General features: G+C 46.7%; 1 protein-coding gene across 1 annotated transcript in view; it reads right to left on the reverse strand.

Moving 5' to 3' along the window:
* Positions 1 to 3,144: 3,144 nt before the first annotated feature.
* The window catches only part of PTGS1 (prostaglandin-endoperoxide synthase 1 (prostaglandin G/H synthase and cyclooxygenase)), a 33,756-nt gene continuing 10,315 nt past the window's right edge, over positions 3,145 to 26,585 (reverse strand). The window contains exons 3-11 of the mRNA XM_015418449.1: positions 15,165 to 15,281; positions 11,115 to 11,255; positions 9,784 to 9,927; positions 8,320 to 8,501; positions 7,135 to 7,218; positions 6,724 to 6,970; positions 5,352 to 5,638; positions 4,390 to 4,537; positions 3,145 to 4,016 (exon numbers count right to left, since the gene is read on the reverse strand). Coding sequence (XP_015273935.1) covers positions 3,640 to 4,016; positions 4,390 to 4,537; positions 5,352 to 5,638; positions 6,724 to 6,970; positions 7,135 to 7,218; positions 8,320 to 8,501; positions 9,784 to 9,927; positions 11,115 to 11,255; positions 15,165 to 15,281 — 1,727 coding nt within the window. The 3' untranslated portion in view covers positions 3,145 to 3,639. The remainder of the gene's footprint in view (positions 4,017 to 4,389; positions 4,538 to 5,351; positions 5,639 to 6,723; positions 6,971 to 7,134; positions 7,219 to 8,319; positions 8,502 to 9,783; positions 9,928 to 11,114; positions 11,256 to 15,164; positions 15,282 to 26,585) is intronic.

The raw sequence follows: 26,585 nt of genomic DNA on the forward strand, positions 1-26,585 counted from the left end.
GTCAGTTTTCATCCTTATACCAATCAGCCCTAAATTATGTTTTACCCTAAACAAGCCAGACAACCCAATGGTCTAGGAATCAGGGTCTTGTATCATGAAGTCTTGTCAACTGGCTGGACTGGCTAATTTAGGGCAAAACACAGGAGTCAAAGAGTGGAACTACTTCTTCTCTGATTTTCCTATCACTGTTACGCTAGCTGGCTGAAAAATAGAAAGGGAGGAGAGTCTCAATCAGCTATATAAAAATAGCTATCTATTTATTTTAATTTTTAGTTGCATTCTAAAATATGCCTGAATTGGCTTATAAACATTCATTATAAAACTAATTACATTGATAAAAATCAGTACAAACAGTGATATGGCAGAACAAAAATAGCAGCATGAAAAAGCAGAGTGAAAAAAACCTTCAACAGGGTGCTTAAAACCATTCCAACAAGGGTAAGTCTAAACATGAATGAAACCCAGATAAACAGAATTGACAATGCTGTTAGCAGAAGGCTGGGGGAAACAGAGAGGTTCTTCATCTGGCACCTTAGGAACAAAAGGCCAGACATGAGGCAAATCGAGGGTACTCCATAGTCAAGGTGCCACCACAGAGAAGGTGCAGCCTCTGGTTACTTTCCAGCCTCATGCACAGTCCTCTGATGCTTAGTCTTAATTGACAGGCAGTTTTTATAAAAGTGGCATGATGCATTCTCTGTATTATAATGCATTGTGGCCACATATTGTAGCATTTGGAATTTCCAAACCGTCTTCAAAGGCAGCCTCACATAGAGTGTGTAACACAGCTTGGATGTGAACATGGATGAGAACAAATCTCACTTCTCAAGTAAAAGGCCTAGTTGTACCCCTCTGTATCAATTTGGGGATGCCCTTCTAATAGTTCTCCACGTCTGTTCTCATTTTGAAGGTGTGACTTTACTGTGCATCTCTCTCTGGAAGATCCTGGACCTTTTTGTGACCAGACTAAAACAGACGAAGGACAATATCACCTGTGGCGAATAATGTCACTTTTTGTTTGGAGATCCAGGGAGAGGATCTAACTACATTTCTGTGTCGAGGAACAGCATGTTAACCACAAATGAGGCAATGAAGATTCCATGGAACATAAAATATTCACCCAATCTTCCTCAAAGTGAGACTTGCTCCCCACCACTATACCATAGTCTGCCTTTCCTGTAGCTTCACCAACTACGTTGTGTCCTCTTCCGGGAGGGTCCATAACCCAGTTGTAGAGTACCTACTTTGCATGCAGAAGGTCCACGATTCAGTCCCTGATATCTTCAGCTAATAGGTCTCAGATGGGAAGGACCTTTCTCTGCCTGAGATCTTGCAGAGCTTCTGTCCATCCATGGAGACAATACTCAGCTGAGCTGAGCCAATGGACTGACAGAAGGGACTTCTTAGGAGCCATGGCTCACTGGTGGAGCACATGTTCTGCATGGCAGAGGTTCAAGTTTCAGTTCCTAGCATCTCCAGGGGTTGAATCTCAAGACAGGCCTTTTGCTGTCCAAGGAGTTACGATGGACGTTATGTTCTGATGATATAAAGCAGTTTCACATGTGCCTGCTTCTGTTCCTGGGGTTCTTCCTTTCCCAGGATTCCCTTCTCAATGCATTTTTTGGCATGAAGTACCTGCTCTTGAGACCAGGCTCAATGACAGAGCCCATAACTGGTGAAAGTTTAGGTTAATTCTCGAAACTTAATGCACTGGGGGGGGGGGGAGTAGGACCTGAGTGGTGGAGCCATGCAAAGTAGTAATTGTTTGGTTGCCTATTCCTTATTGAAACCTTAACAGAACACTCCCTCTTCTTCAGTATAACTAATTTGACTACAAATTCATTATAACTAACCTGAATTAAAATATTTATGACAGTGGGTGATAGTTAGAAACATTTGGATCTACCTGTCACTCTGACTCTTGGTTCTCTGGCTAAGAGTTCAAGAAGATCAGAGGGTGGATAATGAGGACAGTGACACAGACGTTCTCCAGTGAGCACAGTTATACAGATCTTGCCACCAAGTAGGACGGAACACTGAAAGGTGCTGAAGATTAGGCTGGGGGGGAAATGCTTCAAGCACCAGCATGTGTGTGTGTGTGTGTGTGCAGGATTTAGCTCTTCTCACTGGCACAATCCATCTTTGTTTAAAAATAGACACCCACCTCACCATGTTTCTGCTTTAGATGTGAGCAGCTACACCAGGTTGCTTCAAAGTCTTCATCTGTCTGCTCTGCAGGTGAGAATTTAATTGCTTATAAAACACGTCTCCTATTTTCCTGAAATCTGGCAGGAAGGATCCCACTGGTGAGGACAGAATCCCTGAGAATTTCATCCCAGTTGTACGGGGCAGCCGGGCAGGGGGAAGCAACAGCTGGAAATGTGTTTTGCATTGAAGCCAATGGAATAAAGAAAACAAATGTATACTTGATTATAATAAAGAGAACAATGAAAATTAGAAGAAAAATTGCCAAATGCAGAGCTTGGTGAACCAAGGAGCATTTGTGAGAGTGTTCACTGGGTGTCCAGCTTGCAGCTACTGGCAATTGCTACAGCTGCAGATAGAGGCCAACTCCAGCCCTTTCCAGTGGCTCCCTCTCATGCACACACCTTGGAAAACTTCCATGGCCTTTATGGATCAAGATTCTCCCAAAAAAGATACTGGCAGGCCACAGGAACAAGAAATACAGAAGAGACATCTGTACAAAATGGTGCGTGAGAAGGCAGTCCCAGGATGCCCACCCGATCCAAGTAGAGCAAAAGAGGTTCTGCTTCTAACACTGCCATCTAGTGGGCTGGGGGAGATCCATCAAGTGTAGAGCAATAGGGCTGCTAGACTGGGCAGGTGTAGTTGGTTGAAGGTCCCATGAAGCAACAGGAGAAGGCCTGACACTTGAGGAGCCCGTCCCATCTGCCTGGGTTTGCCAGGTGATGGAGCCAGTTATGCTCCCATAGTCTGAAGAAAGAAGCATATCTCTAATCCACACAACTGACCAAAGAAAGTACAGATCTTTCTTTTTTCTGAAAGTCACACTCTCCATCCCTTTGATTCCCACTATCAGAAGTCATCTCCTCCTTTTCCACCCTCCTTACAGCAAGAATACATGCTCTGGAGGCATTCCAAAAGGACTGACTCTTGCTCCTCCTTGGACCTCACAAGCTATGACTCTAGGGATCCTCTACATGACAAGTTTAAAACAGGCACAAGTTTCTCGGAATTCTAACTAGGCACCCAACTCCAGAGAACAGAATTCCAAGTATTTGGGGGACAATGTTGTATGGTCACATTCCTCCTGCAACTGAGGGGTTGAGAGCAACCTAGTGCATGAAGGAGAGGGGGGTTCAAGGAGGCGAGGGGGGAGCAGGGGCTTTTCTACTGGGGATGAACAGACCTTTGTGGGCTTTCATTTCTCAAAAACATCACAGCCTCCTCCTTGGATGCCTCCCCACCCGTAAGAGGTCTTTTTATTCTGCTTCAGGGGAGCATGATGATAGGGACAGGAGGGGCATTGTGCCCTTTTATTTCTTGGTCAGCCTGCCAACCATCATACATGGGTGCCCTTTGCTACCAAAAGTGATGGAAGCTTGCTGGCTGGGTTTTGATCATCTACCAAGCCCAGGAGGATCCTCCCTCCCAGTCCTAAAGCTCAGAAGATGGCGTCTTCTCTCCAGAGCTGCTGCCTGCTGCCTCTGCCATTTCCTCCATATCACCTTCTGGTACCCGGAAAGCCACATACGAGCAGTTCTTCACATTCCGCTGTACAAGTTTCTGGAGTGATGCTGTGTTCACCATCTCAAAGCCAGTGGCACCACCAAATGTACTGGGCTTCCAGTACTCAGGAGAGCAGATGGGATTCCCCAAGAGCCCTTTCAAGGAGAAGGGGGCCCCAATTTCCACCATGCTTTCTCCAAAAATGGCATTGGGCTGCCTCTTCTCCACCAGCAAGCCAGGGTAGAATTCCATGGCATCAATGTCTCCGTACACCTCTTCCAGCTCAGCTGCCATCTCCTCCTCCCCTGGAATGGAGACAAGGGAGTGAGAGAGGGGAAATGCGATCCAGCAGTTGACAGAATGGGACCAAGGCCAGCAGAACCTCTTTGGCTTTGCGCAGATCTTTCAGGCAAATTAAGTATTAAGGTTTAGTGCACCCCCTTCTTGGACAGCAACAGTTGAATTATGCTTATCCCATATGCCCAGAATCACCTGGAAATTACACAAGATGCAACAGTGTGCATGGCACTTGGACAGCGCACAAAGTTTAAGGAGCACTGAAATGTGATGGCTTCTGCCCATAACGTTATCTCGGGGAAGAACTTCCTGGGGGTAACTTCTAAATTGACCCTCCAAAGTGCCCCCTCTGAGCAAGACCCATTGATTGGCCTGTTGTACCTGTGAGTTCCTGGAAGGACGTGTAGGGTTTCATGCCAAACCTCTTCCGGTATTCATTGAAGGGCTGGAGGCGCAGCAGGCGTGATTCCTCAATGACCCCAATGGCCACATGCAGAAGCTGACTGTGGATATTCCTCCCCCCTCCAACCTGGGAAGTAGGAGCAGGGGGGAATGGTGAGGATCCATTACCAAGTGGCATGGAGTTTGGGGAAGATGGAAATTTTAACATTGGGTCAGACTGGAGGTCTACTGAACACAGTAGTCATTCTTTGACAGCAGCCAACCACATTTCTCTGTCTAACCTACCAGGAAGCCACCCATTTTTATGTAATCAAAAGAAAAGATGGAAACCAGAAGCAAGGTATCAGCAGCCACCATGCACAAAGGGCTATGACTCACTGGCAGAATACAGTCCCTGCCATCTCTGGTTAAAGGATCTCAGGTAAGAGGTGACAGGGAAGGCCTTCCTCTGCCTCAGACCTTTGAGAGCTGCTCCTCATCCGTGTAGAAAAGACTGAGTCACACAGACTAGTGGTTGGATTGTGTGCAGCAAAGAAGCAAGGAGGGGCTGTGGCTCAGTGCCAGAGCCTCTGCTCTGTGTGCAGAAGGTCCCCAGTTCAATCACTGGCATCTCCAGGTGAAAGGATCAAGTAGCAAGTGATGTGGAAGACGTCTGCTTGAGACCCTGGAGAGCCACTGCCAGTCTGAGTAGACAATGCCGACCTTGATGGACCAATGGTCAGATTCAGGTTTATCATTGGTGGGAGAAGAGGCCAAGGGTTGGGTTAGTTGGGGCCCTGGTCTAGGTTGATCTGGGAGCCTGGATTATAAGGCTCCTTTGCTCTCGAGGCATACAGCCAACCAAGTTAGCTCATCTATCAGTCTCAATGTACCTAGAACCAGCCCAACCTGCTCCTTGAGGTACCGCTGGCTCTTTGGGAAGGATATTGCAGCGTACCCACCTGCCCAGCTCGCTGTCTGGAGAAAGCATCTACAAGAGCATCCACCCCGTAATCTGTCAGCATGGTCGTGTTGTAGACAAACTGGCCATAGCTGTACTCCTTGTTCTTGATGGCAAAGCTGTCTGGCATCAGCGGGTGCCAATGGTAGAGCTGGTTGAATTCCACAGCAATGCGGTTCCGATACTGGAACTGCACCCCGAAAAGGAGCTCTGGGTCGAACTTCAGACGCAAGTAGTAGTTGCTGAGATGTTGGACATAGTCTTCAATTACTATTTTGATGGTCTCACCTGGGAAGAAGAAAGGAAAGCTGTGGGTGCATCTGCCTGCTCGCAATTATGCAAGCACTTTTTGTACTTGCCTAGTGAAACTTAATAGTGTGCTAAGATAACAAAAAGCCATTTTCCTAGGAATGGCCAGGTTTTTCTAATGCAAAAATGTTGGGGAGTATGAATTTCAAAATTTAGATTTCGAACCTGTAAGATGGTATACTTTCTAGGACCAGCCAGCAGTAGTGAGCTCTTGAGCTAGGCCAGACTTTTTTCTAAGGTTAAACAGCGTGGAAATTTGAAGTTTACACAATCTTTACGTTGCTTCTAGGTCCAGCAAAAGATAACATCTCATGCTCTTCCTTTTCTTTTTGTGGTACCGGCATGGTGACACAAGGGCTGGCTGTAACTCCTCCAGCATTTGAGACAAACAATTTCCCCCAACAAACAAACTTCTAGAAACAGCCTGCCAGATAAGACCTTGTTGCTCTAGGGCAGTGATGGTGAACCTTTTAGAGACCAAGTGCCCAAACTGCAACCCATAACCCACTTATTTATTGCAAAGTGCCAACACGGCAATTTAACCTGAATACTGAGGTTTTAGTTTAGAAAAAACAACTCATGCATTAACATAAGATGATCCAAACAAATTAAGGAAAGCAATCCCAAATGCATTCAAATTTACTTAAAATTATTTGGCAGAGAATTCCATACTTTAATGACGGTCTGGGCCTGGCTGGGGCGATGGCATGTGTGCCCACTGAGAGGGCTCTGAGTGCCGTCTCTGGCACGCGTGCCATAGGTTCGCCACCACTGCTCTAGGGTTATATTTCTGCTAGAAGAATCTGGGAAAAAGCAAGGCACCTGGCTCTGGAAGAGCAATGTTTAACTAAATTGCTCTTCCTGACCAGAAAGATGTGGCTATGGCATTCATTAAAGAGGCAGCATCCTTCCTGACTCAATGCAAAGGGATTCTCTAATTTCTCTTTCACGCTGCTGAGACAAAAACAGACTCATATACTCAGGGATGAACCACAGACAAGAAGAATGGCCCTTGCAAGAATCATACCACCATCTCCCCTCTGCACAGAGATGCATGCACCCACCAATGAGGATGAGCCTTGTGGTCTGGAACAGCTGCTCATCATCCCAGGTTGGGTGTTCCTTCTTCAGTATGTCACAGACGCGGTTGTGCTCCCGCAGCCAGATGGTGGCGTACATCATGAGGCCTGGTAGGAGGCCAAAGACCTCTTGGCCCACAGCAAGGCGCTGCTCCAGGGGGATGTGCTTTGGATAGATCATGTGCACTGGAGCTTCCAGCACCGTAGGTGGATACATCTCCCCGTTAATCATCTGGGAGGAGGAGAGCAAGGGCAATGAGTTTGCAACTGCAGCCCACCTCAAAGAGCAAGAAGCTCAGGGTGCCTCTGAACCACCGCCCGCACTGGATGTTAACAAGCTGGGAAGGCCCTTCCCCTCGTCTCCAAGGCAGGGGGGGCATTTAGCTGCCTTCCTACCTGGTACTTCAGCTTCCCATCCTGGAAGAGTCTGAGTTTGTGCTGGCGCTCCAAATTGTCCCCATATATGTGCCCAAGATCCACCTGTGGAAATGGCCCAGTGTTAACCCAGCAAAAAACAAACAAACTCCTCCTTGTCTCGTCCCAGGTGCTTGAGGTATATATTGTTTTGCTCAGGTACTTCTTATTTTACTGAAGTCAAAGCTACATATGTATATCCCGTATTTTCATATGGTGCAAGGAGGCTTATTATGAATCACAATGAAAACATTGCTATTTAAAGAGCAATAAAATGCAGTGCCTCCTGGACGTTTCTAAAGATGGTGTTCCCCTGACCTCCACAAGGAGCCTGTTCCACAAAGTGGAAGCTACAACAGAAAAGGAACAGGCTCTGGTTGATGCCAGGCGTGAACCACTGTAAGTGTGGGAACAGCCAGTAGGTGGCAGCCTGAGGGAAATCTGCTGGGAGGCAAGGGGAGGTGTCTAGAGTGCTTTCAGAGCAAAGCAAAGTGGGATTAACTGCTCCATTCACTTCTTTGCTCCTAACTGCCCCCCCCCACACCTAGAAGCAGCTTTCCCTGTTCTAAGAGGCTGTTGCTGATTTTCAGCCTCAGTGACGGGAGAAACTTTATTTTATATATTTCAAAATGCACACAGAGCCATTTTCCAGCATTCATAACTGGCTTCTAACACTGTTTGTCAAATCCTTAGAAACATGGCAACTGTTAAAACTAATTTTTTTCGGCATTTGTTGTTGCATTCTGTTCGAAGTCACTGGATTTCTCTCTGCTTTGCAGAAGCCAGACATTGACAAAACATTCTGGAGACAAATCTAGGCTCAAATTGTGCCCCAAGATTATTCATTCTTTTAAGCATCTAGCCTTCAGGGCTCCATTTGAGTTCCTTGAATAGGAGGTAGACTTGGAAGTGGGCATTCTGGTTGGCTCTAAAATCACCCTTGTTATCGTCTCTCCTCCTTCATATCTTTTCACACCCTTTACCAAGGCTGGGATAAGATACTCGTCCTTAGTGTGTTTCAGGGGCCTGGAGCCGCCACTGAGACAAACCCATGCATTTATTTCTGTAGCGAAAGAGTCTACACACAATGATTTCACTACGTCACTTTCATATCCCCCCCCCCCCAACCAAACAGTCCAAGGACTATCCTATGCAAGGTGCTCTCACCCCATGCCCCAGAGCCCGGGTGAAACCATGACCCATCTTGCCCGACGTCTTGAAGAACTGGTGTGTGAAGTGCTGGGCAAAGAAAGCAAACATCAAGTTTGTCCCCAGGGGATCAGGCTGGAATGTCCTGCGCAGGAAAAACCGCTCTGCCACCAGCTCTGCATCAGGGAGCCGCACTGGCCCTGCAATGGAAAGGTAAGAAGCTGAATCTGAAGCTGACCCTCCATTGCATTTCCTGGCTACCAGAGCTTATCTTAATTCCATAAACTGACGTATGGGATTCACTGCCACAAGATGTGGCAACACCTCTATGTTTAAAAGGGGACACAATGGATTCACTATTCCTAGCAATTGGCCCTGCTGGCTACATGGAGCTTTAATGCTCAAGAGGCAATATGGCACTAAATACCCATTGCTGGAAAGGAAGAGTAACAGTTGGGGCCTGCTGCCTTCTTTCCCCATCTGGTGGCATCCCTTTGGGGCAACTGTCTGCTTTGGAAAAGAGGATGCTGAACTAGATGGGTGTTTGGTTTGATCTTGCAGGGCTGTTCTGATGTTCTTTGCTTCTCTGGACTCTGAAAGAACATGCGTAGCCTACACAGACTTCTCAGGTCTGCAACAATTTAGTGCTGTTTTGAATTAGCACTGACCTTCAGACTTGCATCTTAAAATCTGGGTTGCAATTTGGTTATAAGTGAGCAGATGAATTGTGAAGTTGTGTTTCAATCAATGGGTTGGTTTGCCTGGTTTAGTTTATGCAGCCGTTTTCAAACTGGGTGTTTTACTATAATAGAGACAGAGCCTTTTCCTTCTACTAATGGGTAGCTGCTTTTGTTGATAATCCACAGCATATCTCACAAACTTCCTTCCATATCACCAAAAGTGCACCTAGAACAGTTTTGCACCTGATGATCTTTGACCAAGTTTGGCTTACATGCTGTCCAACCACGAGGTATTCCTATCAATTTGGCTCCTGTTCTTGACTGTTTACCTAGTACACATCTTGGTTAATATGAGGATTCCCGTGCTTTATTTCTGCTTTACAAGGACCCCATGTGTTCTGATTAGTGCTAGAGGCAGGTTTGAATTACTGCTGGACTTTAGCCTCAGGTGGGTAGCTATGTTGGTCCGTAGCAGTCAAACAAAATTTGAGCCCAGTAGCACCTTAAAGGCCCAATTTTTTCCTGGAGTATAAGCTTTTGTGAGTCAAAGGTCACTTTGTCAGATACAAATAGGCATGACTAAGGGTTGAGAGATCTCCATTCCTACCTGTATCCGATTAAGTGAACTTTGACTCATGGAACCTTATACCCCTGGAAAATTTTGATGGCCTTCAAGGTGATACTAAAATTTTGTTCTGCTAGACTTTTTTATTTTCAGAAGTAATTTCTTGATTCTACTGGCAGTACAGACTTTGAAGAAAGGTAAGCCAATGAGGCCTTCCAAGAAGCAGTTGGAACATACCTTTGGTTCCCATAGGAGTGGGGCAGTCGTTGGGCACTGGTGGGAGGACACGAGTGAAGTAACTGACGTTGGCATAGGCCTCCCAACTGATGTACCCATAGGCAGAATTGTAGGTGGGCGGGCTGGGAATGAGATTGGCACGGACTGCGAGGCAACAGAGAAAGAAAAGGAAATGGAGTAAATGGAAAGAGAACTTCTTTCTGGCTCCCAAAATATTAGAACCTGCAGATACCCAATGGAACTCACTACAACTAGACATAATTATGTCTTTAACGGGAATAGACAAATTCATGGAGGAATTCATCAGTGGCCATTAGAAATAATGGCTACACTGAACATTCATGCTCAGAGGCAGTGCATCCTCTGAGGAGCAAGAGCCAGGGAGACAGGATGAGGCTGTAGCTCAGTGGTAAAGCATCTGCACTGAATACAAAAGACCCCAGGTTCAGTCCTTGGCCTTTCCATTTAGAAGGATCAGATAGGAAGGGATGTGAAAATAGGTGATGTGAACTTCTGGAGAGCTGCTGCCAGTCACAGAAGACCACACTAGCCTTGATAGGCCAATTTGGTGTAGTGGTTAAGTGCATGGAGATCCAGTTTGGTGTAGTGGTTAAGTGCACGGGCTCTAATCTGGGAGAACCGGGTTTGATTCCCCATTCCTCCACTTGCAGCTGCTGGATGACCTTGGGCAAGCCATAGTTCTGTCAAAGCTGTTCTCTCAAGGACAGTTCTTGAAAGAGCTCTCTCAGCCCCACCCACCTCATAGGGTGTCTGTTGTGGGGAGGGGAAGGGAAAGCAGTTTGTAAGCCGCTCTAAGACTCCGAGTGAAGGGCAGGGTATAAATCCAATCTCTTCTTCTTCAACTGTCTCAGTAGAAAGCAGCTGCTAAGGATACTGAGCCAGATGGACCCAGCAGTCCTGCTCTTGTCACTTACCAGGAAGACTGATACCAGAATTCACCGGTGGTACTGCTATGAGGCTAGATGATGGTAGATGGTGAACTGTGGATGTTATTAACGGTAGCAAAGCATGAGATGGTCAGATCTGTCCCATGGGGCACAACAAGCTAGGAAGTTCTCTTGCACAGTACATTTTAACAAAGCTTGTGCAAGAAAACTTCCCAGTGGTTTGTGCCGCATTCATGGATGAGGAAGGGCATTTGGGTTTTCCATTTCAGGCACATAAACATCTGGAGCAACACCTGCAGAGGCCTCTGGATGCCTGGAAGTGCCACTGTTTTACCACAATCCCTTGTCAGTCCAAATTCTCTCCTTAGGGATGAACATTTTCAGCACCTGCTCCCCTACCCCAATTTGCCACTCTCCACTCACTTGTCAGCACCAACCGCATCAGTGTGTCCCGGATGAATGTGTTGTTGATGATGTCCCAGAACCACCGGAAGTGGGTCAGGATGAAGTGATAGAAACTGGGGCTTGGTTTCAGGGCACTGCGCAACCTCGTCCAGAACTCCGCTGTGGAGGAAGCCAATCCAGTCCGTGATATGTCCTGAACAGATGTCTACAGCATTCATGTTCAAAGACTGCTGTGCCAGATACACAACCCTCTAAATAGTACCAAACAAAAAAGGGACCACGGTGTGAAGTACACAAAATAGAGAAAAACTCAGTTCCTCTCCAGATTACAGAGATCAGCTACTGTGGAAGGAATGGCAGGTATCGTAGGGTTAACTCTGCATCACATCCTTACTGAGCTCCTGCCACCGCCACTTCCCAAATCCCACCCTCCCCACACACCACCAAATCTCCAGAAATTTCCCAATCTGGAGTTGGGACCAGTGTTCCCTCTAAACTGAGTTAGTGTGAGCTAGCTCACAGTTTTTTAGCCTCCAGCTCACAGATTTTTGTCTTAGCTCAGGAAGGACGGCTCCAGATCAAATTAATTTATGCAGTAGCCAAATCGCTGGCTCACAGCTTTAATGCCAGTTGCTCACAAAGTAGAATTTTTGCACACAAGACTCCACAGCTTAGAGGGAACATTGTTTGGCACTATGGTTGCCAGCTCTGGACTAGGAAACACCTGGAGATTTTGGGAGCTGCATCTGAGGAGGGTGGGATTTGGGAAGGGGAGGAACTTAAGCAGGGTATAATGCCACAGAATCCACCTTCCAAAGCTGCTGCTTTCTCCAGGTGAACTGATCTCTGTTGCCTAGAGATCAGTTGTAATCCCAGGGGATCTCCAGCTACCACCTGGAGTTTGGCAACTCTAGTTGGCTCCCCTATACCTTACTGAAACAAAAGCAGAACTGGGTCAGGTCAGTTCCAATAATGGGAGCTCTGCTGGAAACCTATGGTGAGGTGCCTTTTGTTCCATGAGAAAAGAAAGGCAAGCTAAGAGAATGCAGCCATTTTTCACACCATTGGTTTAAGCACCAGGGAAAGACACTTGCATGCTGCATATGTAAACCAATTTTAAATCTTATTTAACTGCCATGAACTCCTTCCAAGGAAAATAGATAGGTCTCTGAAGGGCCTAAAGGCTTGTCACATCTAGGGTTGCCAAGTCCTACCATCTTAAATACCGAGGAGAGTCCTGGACCTGGTCAGGAGTTCTTGGTACCATAACGTTTTCAGGCTGGTTGCTAGAGCGTCGCCTGGCATGATGACGTCACTTCCGGGCGACGTCATCATGCCGGGCACGTTGGCCAGATCTGGCCACTTTGGGGGTGGGGTTCCCCCCGCCAGCCGGATCCGGACCGGCGGGTTGGGGGCCCTTTCGGCAGAAAAATCCCCCCCACGGGGGACCTGGCAACCCAAGTCACATTCCAGGCTACTCCCAGCTGGAGTATAATGCATGGGAACCCAGGAACAGTGCCAATGGCGGCTGCTAGGGATGCCAGCTCCGGGATAGGAAATTCCTGGAGATTTTGGGGGTGGAGCCTGGGGAGGGCTGGGTCTGAGGAGGGACATCAGCAGTGGAGTACAATGCCATAGAGCCCACCTTCCAAAGCTGCCATTGTCTCCAGGGGAACTGATCTCTCTCACCTGGAGACCAGTTGTCATTCTGGGAGATCTTCATCCACCACTTGGAGCGGCAACCCTAGGCCAGCAAGGCAGGGGTGGGGGCCCTAAGGGTAGCTAAAGGGCAGAGAGGGGGGAATGAAAGCCAGTGCCAGTCTCCTGATGACTTCCTGTGGAGGTCTCAGAGTGAAACCCTGTTCAAGAGTAGGCCGAGAGAACCAGGAAGTGGGTGTGGCAGGGAGGATGTCGATAAAGGGACCAAACAGGAAAAAGTGAGGAGATAGAGGGCAGTGGGTTGACAAGGGCAGGAAGCCTGTGAGCAGGGAAGGGAGCAAGGCTGAAGAGACTAGACACTTTCCCGGGGATAAGGGAAGCCGCGTTCTTGGCTTGGAGGGTGGCAGCCTGCACTACCCAAATATGTTGGAGACATAGCTGCCTCAGGGCCTAACAGTGCAGTATGAGTGCAGCCATTAGAGGCACTGACTAAAGGACCTCGGGCAGGGCCCATGCCTGGGACCAACCCGGAGCCTTGACTGAGGCCAGGTGGGTGAGATGATTGGCATGTGGTGGGCCTCCTGACTGTAATGTGGCTATAAGCCTGGGTGCTGCTGTTAAAAGTAGGGTTGCCAACCTCCAGGGGGTGGCTGGAGATATCCCACTATTACAACTAATCTCCAGATGACAGAAATCAGTTGACCTGGAGAAAATGGCTGCTTTGGAAGTTGGATTCTATGGCATTATGCCTCCTCAGCTCCACCCCCAAAATCTCCAGGTATTTCATAACCTGGAGGTGGCAACCCTAGGTAAAAGTCATGTATACCCTTAAACCAGAAGCTCTGCTATCCACCTGGGGTCTGATTCAGGTTGCCAATCCCCAGTTGGGGGCAGGGCATTCCCCAGTTTGGAGCTCCTCCCCCCACCTCAGAGCTATCAGAAAGCCGGGGGGGGGGGGAATAACTGCTGGGCATTCCATTATACCTGTTCACATAAGGTATAATGGAGAATCGATTCATGGGTATCTGGGGCTCGGGGGGGTATTTTTGAGTTAGAGGCACCAAATTTTCAGCATAGCTGCTGGTGTCTCTCCTAAAAAAACCCCCAACTCACAGGTTTTAGAAAGACTGAACCAGGGGGTCCAATTCTATGAGCCCTAAAAGAAGGTGCCCCATCCTCCAATATTTCCTATGGAGGGAAAGCGTTTAAAAGGAATGTGGTCCCTTTAAATGTGATGGCAGGCAGCTCACCCAGAACTCGCTTTGGAGTTCCCTCTCCCCGAGCCTCCCTGTCCTCTCCTGGAGCCTCCTGGTAAGTCCCCCGCCCACCTGTTGGCCTCACCTAGCAACCCTGTGCCTGATCTTCATTTGTGAAGCTGGAGGAAGATGGAATACCCTGGTGGTGGAGTAGCCGTCTGAGGGCTTCATAGGATCTCTAGTAAAGTTTTCCCAATAAATAATTTCTGGCGTTCTTCTAAGGAAAGCTATGGTAACTAAAACAAATGGCTGAAATTCGTAATGTAAGTATGTCCTTTAAGAAGAAGAATGGTTTGCATTTCATCAAGCATTTGGGAGGTGTGGTACATACATTATTTCAGACATTCTTATAATAGCCCTCTAAGGTAAGCCAATATTAATACCCCATATTGTAGTTTTTTTGGGGGGGAGGCTAGGGTTGCCAAGTAGTACTCACCTCTGGAGTGGGGGGACTCCCGGGTGGATCCTGGAGCGCGCACGCACCGCATGCACATCACTAGGAAGTGACGTTATGACACCGGGCACGCTGGGGGCGGGGCCACGACCATCCAAGGGGAAACCATAGTTTCCCCTTGGATGGTCATGGCCCCACCTCCAGCGTGCCCGGCGTCATGACGTCACTTCCTGGTGACGCGCACGCCGGGAGTGGGGTTCCCCCCGGGGCCCGATTCCACAGCGGCAGAAATCGGGCCTCCAAAGCGGGGGTTTACCCGCCACCCGCCCCCACTTGGCAGCCCTAGGGGAGGCTAAGCATCAGAGAATAGTGGCTTACCTAAAGCTACCTCATGTGTTCACGGTGAAGGTGGTACTTGAACCAGGAGCTTCCCAGATCACCATATGAGCCATTACATTCTTCCGGCTCTCCAGAAAGAAGTAAGACTTCTGTGGCAAACTAGTCATGAAGATAGCACTCTGCTGCAGTTCACTACTGAATCTAGGCCAATCGCTAAATTTGATACTGACTGATAGACACTCAAGGATCACTGAGACATGAAGGTTTCTAGGTGGCACACTATCTACTGGGGCAGGTAAGGAGCTGTTGCCTGGGTAAGTCCTACGTATTTCAGCTTCAGCATATACCCCCTCCTTGCTCTCTCTGTCTCTCACTGCCTCCCACCCCCAGGATTGTGAAATGGGCAGGGGAGATACTCACGCAAAGTGCAGTTCTTGCCAAAATAGCCAGTCCTGGTGCAGTCGCATTCGTAGTCTTCCATGCCCACTTGGACACATATGCCTTTGTGCTGGCATGGGAAAGAGCAGCATAGATTCACTGTGGGGAAGGAGAGAAAAGGCATGACAATCCCCTTCAGAGAAATTATTTCCCTCTTTTTAGAGAAGGACTGAAAGGTGGATGAGAGCAGAGGAGGTGCCTACTTGCCTCAGAAGAGAAGTACAAAGGGGAAAAGACACAGGGATCATTCCAGTTTTATGTACCAAGCTGTGGGCTGCAAAAGTGTACCGCTTGTAAAGTTCTCTACAAATGAAAAGAATCTCCAGAAAGAATAAACATACATTATTTGCAATATATGAGCAGTCAAATTATGGTTTAAAAATGTTTTTACTCTTTCCTATAAAAAGCTGCATTTAGATTGATGGTCTTCTTGTAGCAAAATGGAGAAGAGAATATCCCTGAAGATAGAGATGTAGTTAAAAAAAAACAGAAAAGTAACAACTGTTCCCTCTGGAAAGTACCCACCATGAATTATTCCACATTGTGAGTGCAACCATAACACTCAAGCCGTGTTCAAAGCAAGGTGAAGAGAGAAACTGAATTTTGAAAACACTTCAGCATATACTTCTGTTAGGACACACTGATGTTTATGATGCAGTGTGCAAATTTTCGAGTAACACAGAAGTCATCCTTAAGCTTGTTGCCCACAAATTTTATTTTAAACTGAAAAACCCAGTCTAAGAAGAATTCTGAGTAACTTGAAGGATTGCTTGCTACAGTGGCTGTCCTAACAAAGCTACTATGTTATTGTGCTTGCAGACTTGTGTAGTGATGAACCCACACAGCTAGTCGAAATTGATTACTTTAGTAGCATTTCTTATTTTGGAAAGTATTGCTCAGTCATTATATTGCCCATTCTCACAGCTCTGTGAAACTGGTTGCTAGTATTCCCATTTTATAGATGGAGGACTGAGACTGTGAGAAAGAGACAGGCCCCCCCGAAGCCACTCAGTGCAGCAAGAACCCAGATCTCCCAGGCACCGATCTATATCCCCTGTGTCGGCACAAAAGAGAAGTTGTGACTCAGATGGTGCCAAGACTCGTGTTCTGTGCTGCATGTTCACAACTATGAACTTGGGTAAGTTGCTGGGGAAGTTGAATTAAGATTGCTGGGGAAAAGATCAACAACCTCAGATATGCAGACGATACCACTCTAATGGCAGAAAGTGAAGAGGACCTAAAGAGCCTCTTGCTCAGGATAAAAGAGGAGAGCGCAAAAGTGGGCTTGAAGCTCAACATAAAAAAAACTAAGATCATGGCATCCGGCCCCATCACTCCTTGGCAAACAGAGGGGAAGTCATGGAAATAGTGACAGACTTCACATTCCTGGGATTTATTTATTTGTCAAACTTATACCCCGCCCTCCCCGCAAGCGGGCTCAGGGCAGCTATCCCAGATCACTGCAGACTGTGACAGCAGCCATGAAATTAAAAGACGCCTGCTCCTTGGGTGGAAAGCGATGGTGAACCTAAACAGCATGATAAAAAGTAGAGACATCACCCTGCCAACAAAAGTCCGCATGGTCAAAGCAATGGTATTCCCAGTAGTCATGTATGGCTGCGAGAGTTGGACTATAAGGAAGGCCGAGTGCCGAAGAATAGATTCTTTTGAACTATGGTGCTGGAGAAGACTCTTGAGAGGCCCTTGGACTGCAAGAAGATCAAATCAGTCAATCCTAAAAGAAATCAACCCTGACTGTTCCCTAGAAGGCCAGATAATGAAACTGAAGCTCAAATACTTTGGCCACCAAATGAGACGGGAGCACTCACTGGAGAAGACCCTGATGCTGGGAAAGATTGAAGGTCAAAGAAGACGGGGGCGGCTAAGGATGAGATTGTTAGTCCGTGTCATAGATGCAACGAACATGAAATTCAGCAAACTTCAGAGGACAGCGGAAGACAGGAAGGCCTGGCATGATCTGGTCCATGGGGTCGCGAAGAGTCGGACTTGACTGTGCGACTGAACAACAACAACAAAAGTTGCTGGGGGAGGGGGTTAGCTGGGGGGCATCACAGACTTTTTGCTTCTCCATAGCTCCACTTTAAAAGCCCCCGTGCATCTGAGTCAATGAGTAGCCCAGTCCCCATTTCTGCAGCCAGGAAGGAATCCAACACCCACTTATCTATTACATTTTTATTTGTCCCTTCTCTCATGTCTCTATTCACAACAACCCTGTAAGTTAAGTTCCACTGAGACATTACCCAGTGAGTTTTTCTATGGTGAGTGGGGGGTCTGAACCAGGCTGTCCTTAGGCTTAGCCCAACATTCTAACCACACTGACCCACCTACCAGTATTAGGGTTGCCAGCTCCAGGCTAGGAAATTCCTGGAGATTTTGGGGTGGAGTCTGAGGGGGCAGGGCCTGGGGAGAGGAGAGGCCTCAGCCAGATACAATAGCATAGAAGTGCATCCTCCAAAGCAGAATTCAGTAGTAATTCTGGGAAATTGCCGGATCCCACTTGGAGGTTGGCAAACTTAGCCAGCATTCCTGGTTGGGCCTGGTAGGGTTTGGCTCTGCTTGTGGAACAAGTATCCAAGGCTGTTACAGTTCTGTTGCAAATCCACCATGCAGTTGGTACAGGATGGGGGAATCTCTCCAGCTCAATCACTTTTACAGCCCAGTAAAACTTGGAGCAGAGATAAGGCTTTGGAAAGCAGTCTGGGTTAAACAAACAAACAAGGTCCAGATAAGGCACGCAGAGAGCATGGGCGGAGGCAGCACTGGACTCCAGTGAGCTGCCTGGCTCCTGCCTCTCCCAAGTTTGCTCCAGGCTGCTGCTGGGGCTAGATTCCTTTTCCAGATTCTCTGAAAACCATGTCAGAATCACAGAATGAATGGAATCAGCAGGCCTTCCACTACAGGCATTCATTTGAGCAAAAGCATGAAATGCGATGCCCCAGTAAAGAACAGAGGGCATTTGATCACGTGCAGAGTGTCTGTACCTGGTGAATTCCAGCATCTCAGGGTCCAAGGGGTAGGATTTCTTGGGTGGAAGTTGCCTCTCCCATTCCCTACAGCCAACTGATCATTGACCTAGTCTTTACCTTTGCTCTGGTCCGGAGTCTCCCTCCGTGTCATAATGTATAGATAATGTTTACACATCTTAGCCAATAGGGCAAGAAGCGATTCCGTGTCATAATGTAGACTGTGGCTGTGGTCACACGGTCATTTTGATCAAGTTTCACCACTGTTCCGTATCGCATTTAAAAGGGCTAATCAGACAGTCGCATCTATCTCCCATATCGAAGCAGACTCACCCCCGCAATCATCCTAGTTTCCTAGTGATTTTCCCGACACCAGGAAAGTCAAGTACTTTTCGAATATTTGCACTGTGAATCCGCAATTTTGCCAAACTGATCAGCCATCTCTCACTATGAATGTGATTAGATCATCTAAATGTCCTTCTTGCAATAAATTTTTCCCTAGCTTTTGCCATTGTGCGCATGAACAATCCTGCACTGAACATATTCAACGCATGAACATTCAAGTGCACATATATAAACTCCAGCACTCAGTTGTATGTCGGTGGTTCATTTTGTTCTCTGTTCGGGGTGGGGGGGAGAAACACTGCAAAAACAAGGGAGTACAGTGCGTCGAAGTGGGAGCTGTGATTTGACCATGTGCATATGCGCATGTGCAAAGAAAAATTTAAAAACTCATGCCACGCCGCCACTTGAGCAGCACGGCTATCGGAACAGTGCCTGGAGCCTCGTCATGTGATGCAAGCAGTTCCCAGAGGGATGTGTGATTATCCCAACCCACAAATAAATATCCCTGATCAAATATACAGCAAGAACAAATTGCTGTAAACTTGTCATGTGACCACACCCTCCAAGTTCCTTAGAACATAGGCTCCCCATGGGAGCTAGCACAAAGTTCCCTTGAACTTAGAGATTGGTTGGCTGCTTTCAGACAAGACTGAAGGTTTGTTTTTCTAGTCCATTGTCAAGGGGCTTGATATATAGACTGAAGGAGGATAATTATAGAAATACTTGGTCAAATCAAATAGATGAGAAATTGAACCTCCTCAGCCTCCCAATATCAACAATCAAGACTATATCTCAGCAAGAAGCATGGAGACAGATCAGATCGAAGGCAGGAAATTGGGATAGGGCCAGTACCGCCGCACGTGCCAGGCGTGTATGTTCTCCACTAGCTTTGAGGATCCCTCCTTCACTGACCCTTCCAGTATATCTAAGCCATTTTACTACCCCTTCTCATAGATTTGCTTTTACTCTCGCAAGATTAAACGCTATACAGTCTGCAGAATTAACAGGACATTTTTCATGAATTCCATATTCAGATAGGCTTTGTACCTTTGCATCTGGTGAGATTGAGACGCTGACACATCTTTTTTTGTTTTGCTCTCATTGGTTAGCTGAGCTCTTAGGTCATATTGGATATATCCACTTTTATCCAAATACCACCTTCCACTAGAGCCATGGGTGACTTCTTCTCTGCTGTCAGATATCGATCCAATAATTACTGCTTCAGTAGCAAAATACTTAGCTATTATAATAGCACTGAAGCATAAATAATTGCTGCTAGGATTAGGTTTTAAATTCTTGCTTTGGTATTTTATACGTATGTTGTGGATGTGCTTGAGACCATTGGTCATATGAGCTGAAATAAACAAATGGCACCCCTTCTCTGCTTTCTCTCTGTGAAGTGCTATGTACATCAATGGTGCTTTATTGCTAATAATGATGGTCCTCCTCCTCTTCAAGTCTTGTCCCAGCGCCTCTTGTCTTAGTCCCTGCTGTTCTGCTGTGAAGTTGGAAAATCCAGCTGCCCTCCTTGTTTCCCAGAACAACCCCAAGTAATCCTGAGCAGAGTGTGGCAAAAGCAGTGAGCAGCTCCTTTTGGGGTCTCTGCATGAGTTGCTGTCCTGGGATGGTCTCCTTCCAATTTTATGACATGCTGAGACCAGGGATTCATGTAGAAGTATAATGCATCCATGTATCTTCTGAAAATGGGCAACTCTTACTCTCAGGGTCAGATTAACGGAGACAGTTGAAATTGGCAAATGGATCCCCCAAGTGTTTTTTTTATTGGTTAACAGCTACCACGGAGCTCCTGATTACCCCCTGAATTCCTGCCCCCAGCACTCAATAGCCAGCATTGTATAGTAGTTAGAGTGTTGGACTAGGACGTAGGAGAATCTATTCTACCACTGAAGCTTGCTGGGTGACTATGCTCTTAATGACCTACCTCACAGAGTTATTGTAAGGATAAAATGGAGGCGAGGAGCACAATGTAAGCCATTTGGGGTCCTCACTGAGTAGAAAGGCAGAGTACAAGTGAGGAGAATAAATAAAATGCCCCCAACTCCTATTTGACCCATTGGGGTAAACAAGCAGGAAATACAGAGGAAATCTACATGTTTTCTCTAATGAAACTAGCAGCTGTTCCAGAGCCCTTGGGCTGAGACAATGGCATGTGGGAGAGAAGGAAAAGGGTTCCCACAAATTCTCTCTGTGCTGTGGTCCCAGTCAAAGCGATTTACCATTAGATAGATAGATAGATAGATAGATAGATAGATAGATAGATAGATACCGCCCTGAGCCCTGCTTGGCAGGGAATGGACTGGCATATAAGTCTAATAAAATAAATAAATAAAAATTGTTCACAGACCTAGCATCTCACCAAGTTGCACACTCAACAAATAACCTTTTTTCTAGTATAGGATGATACAGGTCTCCAGTTTTAATTCAGAAAAAAATCACATGCTTCAGCAGTTGGGAAAACACTGGGATAGAATTTCCACAGCATCCCATGCCTTTAGAAGGTTTAAGCAAATGATAGCCTTGGGACAAAGCAGGGCTTGTTCTCCTCTGGGGCACCTAACAACGCTGAAAGCAGACAGAATCTCCTTACGGAAGGGTATCTGGCGTCAGATTTCCCTTGCAAATGGACCTGGCAGGATAGGCAGATCAAAAGCTCCTTGTAGAAAGCAGGTGAAGTAGAGGCTATTTGGGAGGAGTCATTTTCCACTTTTAAATGGGGCAGGAAAATTTTCAGGTCTGGTCAGGTGCCTGATTAAAACGTCAAGAGATCAGAAGGGCTGACTGGCAGTGGCCTGATAAGCGATTCTGTTGCAGCCAAGAACCACAATCCATGGCACGCCTGGCAGTCCTAATAAAACCCAGTTTATACAAAGAGCAGATTTGGATCTGCTTGCAACCAGATTTGGACCTATGTCCCCAAGCTAGGCTCCTGAACTCTTGTGCTGAGGGAGAGATCCTGGAATGGTCTGTGTGTGAACACCCTAAGGACTGGCTGATGCCCCCCTCCCCCTGAAACCCCCTCCCCCCCATGAATTTGTCAAATCCTTTTTAAAAGAATCGATCTAATTTAGTGGCCATCACTACTTCTTGTGAGCTCCACAAGCTAATAATGACTCACTCTGTAAAGAAATACTTCTCAGTTTGTCTGTCCCAAACATACTGCTGTTCACCTTTCCTGGTAGAGTCCATACTACTAAAATAATACAATGGGATGAAGATTCTTCTTCAGACCTGTTCATAATTTTATCAACTATCTTTCCCATTACCTTTCCACACTCATGTGTTTTGTAAACCATGAAGTCTCCCAATGCTTTACAGTGTAATCCTATGCAGAGGTACTACAGTCTAGGCTTCATTGGAATCAGCAGGCTTAGACTGGAGACACTGTGTATACGATTGCTGTTAGTGAGTTCCAAGCCCACGTCTTCTTTCTTTTCCTTTATAGCTGTTTTGCCTGCAGATGCTTGGACCTTCCGCTGAAGTTCCCAGCCACTATTCAACAGGCAGTCCTTGTATGGCAGGGCACATCCAATGTTTGCTCCATTGGCAAGTGGCCAGCATTCTCATTTACAGCAAAGTGATGTTGGTTAGGAGGGGCACTGATTTATGGGCAGCCCCCTTACCCTGTAGTACTGCAGCAGCTGGAAAAGACTTGAGGATAGCAAAGAGATCAGCTGGACAGATATGAAAGGAGAAAGGGTTTTGCTTCCGACAAAAAACACACAGCTGTAGGCAGAAGAAGCAGCATCTTCCAGGACAACTAGAAAGATTGATATGTGGATGAATTAAAAATTTGAGGATTCAGATGAGTCCAGAAGGAGTGGGGGGGGGGAACAGCATTTGCAGAACTGGAAATGTGGCTGTGAAGGACCACCAAGTCAACGGGTCAGAATCACATCTGTACATACCCGTGTTTTTTTTAATTTCACTTTTTATTACATTTAGTTTAACTTTTTTTATCTGTACATACCTGTTTGACAGCCTGAAGTTCTAGCTCCTTTAGCGTTATGCAGCACTAGGTGGTGAGCTGGACTTGGTTTTAAGGCAAGAGACATTTCAGGGCTGGTTTGCCATTGCCTGCCTCTGCATCACAGCCCTGGTATTCCTTGGAGGTAGTAGCAGCAGTACTAATCCGATGTTATTACAAAGGTCTGCTTGCAGAATCAGCTGTGGTTTAGCAAAGCTTATTTTAATTGGGATCCAGCACTTTAGATTTTGCAAGGCTTTTTAAACAGAGCTTGCAGATGAGAAGCTGTCTTTAAAGGGGATTTTGCTGTGATCCAGCAAGCTCAACCCTTGGCAATCCAACTGTAACTCTTACGGATACTACTGGCAAAACTAAGGCAAAACTCAAAGGGTCAGATTTTACATTGAAAAAGGAGCCCAATCTGGCAGTGCTGATGCTCTTGATCAGCATGCTTCTTCATACAATGCATAATTACCTTGTGGACTTCACCGCAAGAGGCAGGCACTAGTAGCTCAGATATTTCCCCCCATAGATGCTGTATGTAAATTAACTAGCTGTTGGTTACATCCATTTCAGCCCAACCTCTGGAAGTACACTCAGTATGTGCAAATCCTCAAGATGCATAAAACTGCATGATGCTAGGCAGCCTGTTTAATCAGCTGATAAGAGGCCATGCTGGGATTTATCCTGTCTCCCACAGTAACCAAGCAGAACCCTCAGGAAACCCCACAAGCTTGAAAATAACAGCCTTCCCCCATTGTTTTCTCTCTCTAGCCACGAGGTAGCCTCCCTCTGAACATGGAGGTTCCATTCCATCCGGGAGCACGCATAGTAGGAATGGGTATGTCATGAGTGTTGAGACCAGTTGACACAGACAGCCCAATTACCTTGCTCAGGAATCTGGAGGGAAGCTTCAGATCAAGGATGGATGATTGTTTGAGATGGTTTTGTCCATCCATCTCCTCTGCTCCCTGGACTGACTGCCGCTCCTCCTGCTGTCAGTCTGCCCACTGCTTCTCTACTTTCCCAACTCCAGGTTCCCAGTCTGCCTTAATGGATTGTGTCTCTTCCAACTATTGATCCTAATTTGTACTCTTGGGACCCAGTGGTTTAATCCTATATGCCTATTTGTACCAACTCTTTGGCTACAACGGGCTTTCCCTGGACTTAAGGATTTATTTGATTTATATCACACACACACCTCACCAAGGCAGGCTCAGGGCGGCTTACATAAAATTTGACAAGTAAAACAACAATTATAAATGTATCTCTAAAAACGAGACTTAAAGTGCTAATATCAGTTTATATGGTGATGGTGAGGTAGTAATAGCAGCAGACATACTAAAGAATACAGTCAGCAATTGTTATTGCAGTTTGGCAAAGCGTAGGCTATTGATGGTGGCATTGGGCACAGGGTCTTAGTTGTTGGATGCGGCTCCTTTACTAAAGGCCTGGTGGAAGAGCTCCGTTTTACTGTAAAAGGTCCCGCAGGGCCCTAGTATCTTCCAGGCCCTTGTTCCACCAGCACAGAGCCGCCACTGAAAAGGCCCTGACCCTGCTTGCTGCTAGCCTGGCATCTTTAGGACCCGGGAGGGCCAGATGGTTTTGAGACCCCAACCGTAGTGCTCTCTGGGGAACATGTGGGGAAAGGCAGTCCCTCAGGTAGGTAGGCCCCTGACCATAAAGGGCTTTGAAGTCTGAAAAAGAGTTTTGTGTAATTCAAACGTTTCCTGTCCAATGAAATCAACATCAGCAAGAAATTCCAAGATCTCACTGGCCTTGTAAGAACAAGCAGTAGCCACCTGGATGCCTCTAACAAACCCACAAGCAGGGCGTAAAGGCAACAGCACTCCCTTGTTTATCTGCCCTGCTCTCCCATCTTTGACATGCCACCCGTTGCTCTTCTGGACATCATTCCCCAATGTGGCACCCGTCTTTATGTTTCAGGAAAGTGGGCAAGGCCCTTGCCCAGTGAGAACTGTGGATGGTTGGTTCCTTCTCTGAAAACACTCCCACTGGAGGAACAGAAAAGCTGTGAGCCTCCCTGAGCTGCAGACTTCATGTTAAGGATGGAAGTAAATGCGGCTCTTTTTGGTTGATGGTAATTTCAAGCATGGCTGTCTGTGATCAGCAGAGTAAGTACCACTGGTCTAATCTTTTCATGCACTCGTCTAGTTCACTGTCCTTTCCCCATCACTGACAAGTAGCTCTTACAATCAAGGCTTCTTGGATTCCAAGGTATACTGCTTCTGAACATGGGGGTTGTACCGTATCCTGAAACTTCCTTTGCTCCTCTACCTTTCTTTCTTGGTAATATCCAGCCAGGTGATGTGACTGCTGTCACAACCCAAAGACACTCTGCATGTGCTCAGAGGTTTCCTTCAGTCCTGTCAGTTGTGTGTTTCTCATGGGAAAGGCAATAACAAAAAAAGAAAACTAGATATTGGAAAATTCCACCAATAGACCAAGCTGGCAGCTGTTATTTTTGATGGACAGCACAACAAAATCTCGCCATAAGCAGTTTTGAAAAGTGTGAAAAAAAAATTTCTTTGGAGGTTTGAAATGAACAAAACCTTCACTCTGGGTTTTTAAAGGATTTTATCCTCTCTGGACAGAGAACAGGCAGGAAGGGGGAAGTCAATTCAATTGCTTTCCAGACTTATCTCAGCCCACCTTCATACAAATGCTAATGGGTCTAGACAATGAGATGGTCAAGCATGCCCCCCCTGCTTCAAGCAGGGAACAGAGATTTGGAAGTGTTAAATACTAGAGAGACTTCAGGAAGGAAATTCTGGAGACTTCAGGAAAAACTTCTCTGACCTGGCCTGACCTGGTCAGTGCGTGGGGAAGAGAGGTGATAAAACTCAGGGGAGCAAGGAGGAAGCTCTCTTTTGTGTCTAGTCCATCAGAGCAGACAGAACTCTTAACTGAGGTCTGGAGGAGGCGACCATTAACCATGTGCTGGCCTGGAGAGCTGGAGGAAACTTCAAGGTAATGGTAACTCTGTAGAGTTCGGTAACTTCCTAAGCTAAGGAGCCTGTCCTATGTTTTAACACCTAATAGGGCATGTATAGAGAGAGGGACAGAGGAATTGTGTTTTACCCATTTCTTTTGAATCCCTTGAGCAATCTGGTGCTGTGCTAAAAGTATGCTTGTGAACATTTTCTATTTAATGAATACTTTATAACTTTGGATGCTGGTAGTGTTTCTGTGTACCACATAGATCTCCACCGTCTTGGGCACACTATTTTAAAAGGAGCGCCAGGGGGAAGGCAGTCAGTTGGCAAGAAGCTATTCCTCCAGGGGCACACAAGGCAGTAAACAGTTCCTGTGGTGACCAGGCACTGGAAGACATGGAGGCAAGGCCTCAGACCTTGGAGGGGAAGCTGGGTGTCCTGACCCTCCCAGTGGGCAATTCCTTACAAAGGTCGGGTGGTGGCAGTGGTTACCCAAGAGAGAAAGAAAAGCCTCTCCACGTGTTAGGAAAACCTTGAAGGACAGGGTAGAACAGGGCCTGCAGGCCGCAGCAGGCCCATTCCGCCACAACAGGTAGAGTTTTTGTTGCTCTGATGAACAGAAAATGCCACCAGCGGCTATAATTGACAATTGTTTCTGTTGCTACATGCCTCCCACTCTGACTGCATCCAGATTTAAGCTCTCCAGTCAATGGGATGCTGGCAATGTCCCCAGCTGTGCAGCTGCCGTTGAGACTTGTTTTTCTGGCCAGCCGTAAGGGCTACAGCTGTGATTTGCAAGCTGGAATGCAAGAATGTGGAAGACTGATGTGTTTATAACAGAATGGGAAAAACAAAACACACACAGGGAACTAACTGCAATAAAGGATGTGGATTCTATTGGCTTTGCAGAGAAGAAGCATTCGACAATTCAGCTGAAATCTCGTTTTTTAAGATAAAGTGGGTGTGGCAAAGCACAAAATATTTAGGGCCTGAATATGAGGAATCCAGAGTCACATTGCTGACTTATGGTCATCGGCTGCAGACTTAAACAGATCCCCAAAGCAGAAATTTCACCCATTTGGGCAGCTTGGCAGACCCAGGTTTGCCCATTATTCTCTGTTCATTATAGGAC

The sequence above is a fragment of the Gekko japonicus genome, unplaced genomic scaffold (genome assembly GCF_001447785.1).
Source record: "Gekko japonicus isolate JY-2015 unplaced genomic scaffold, Gekko_japonicus_V1.1 scaffold127, whole genome shotgun sequence".
NCBI classification, from domain to species: domain Eukaryota; kingdom Metazoa; phylum Chordata; class Lepidosauria; order Squamata; family Gekkonidae; genus Gekko; species Gekko japonicus.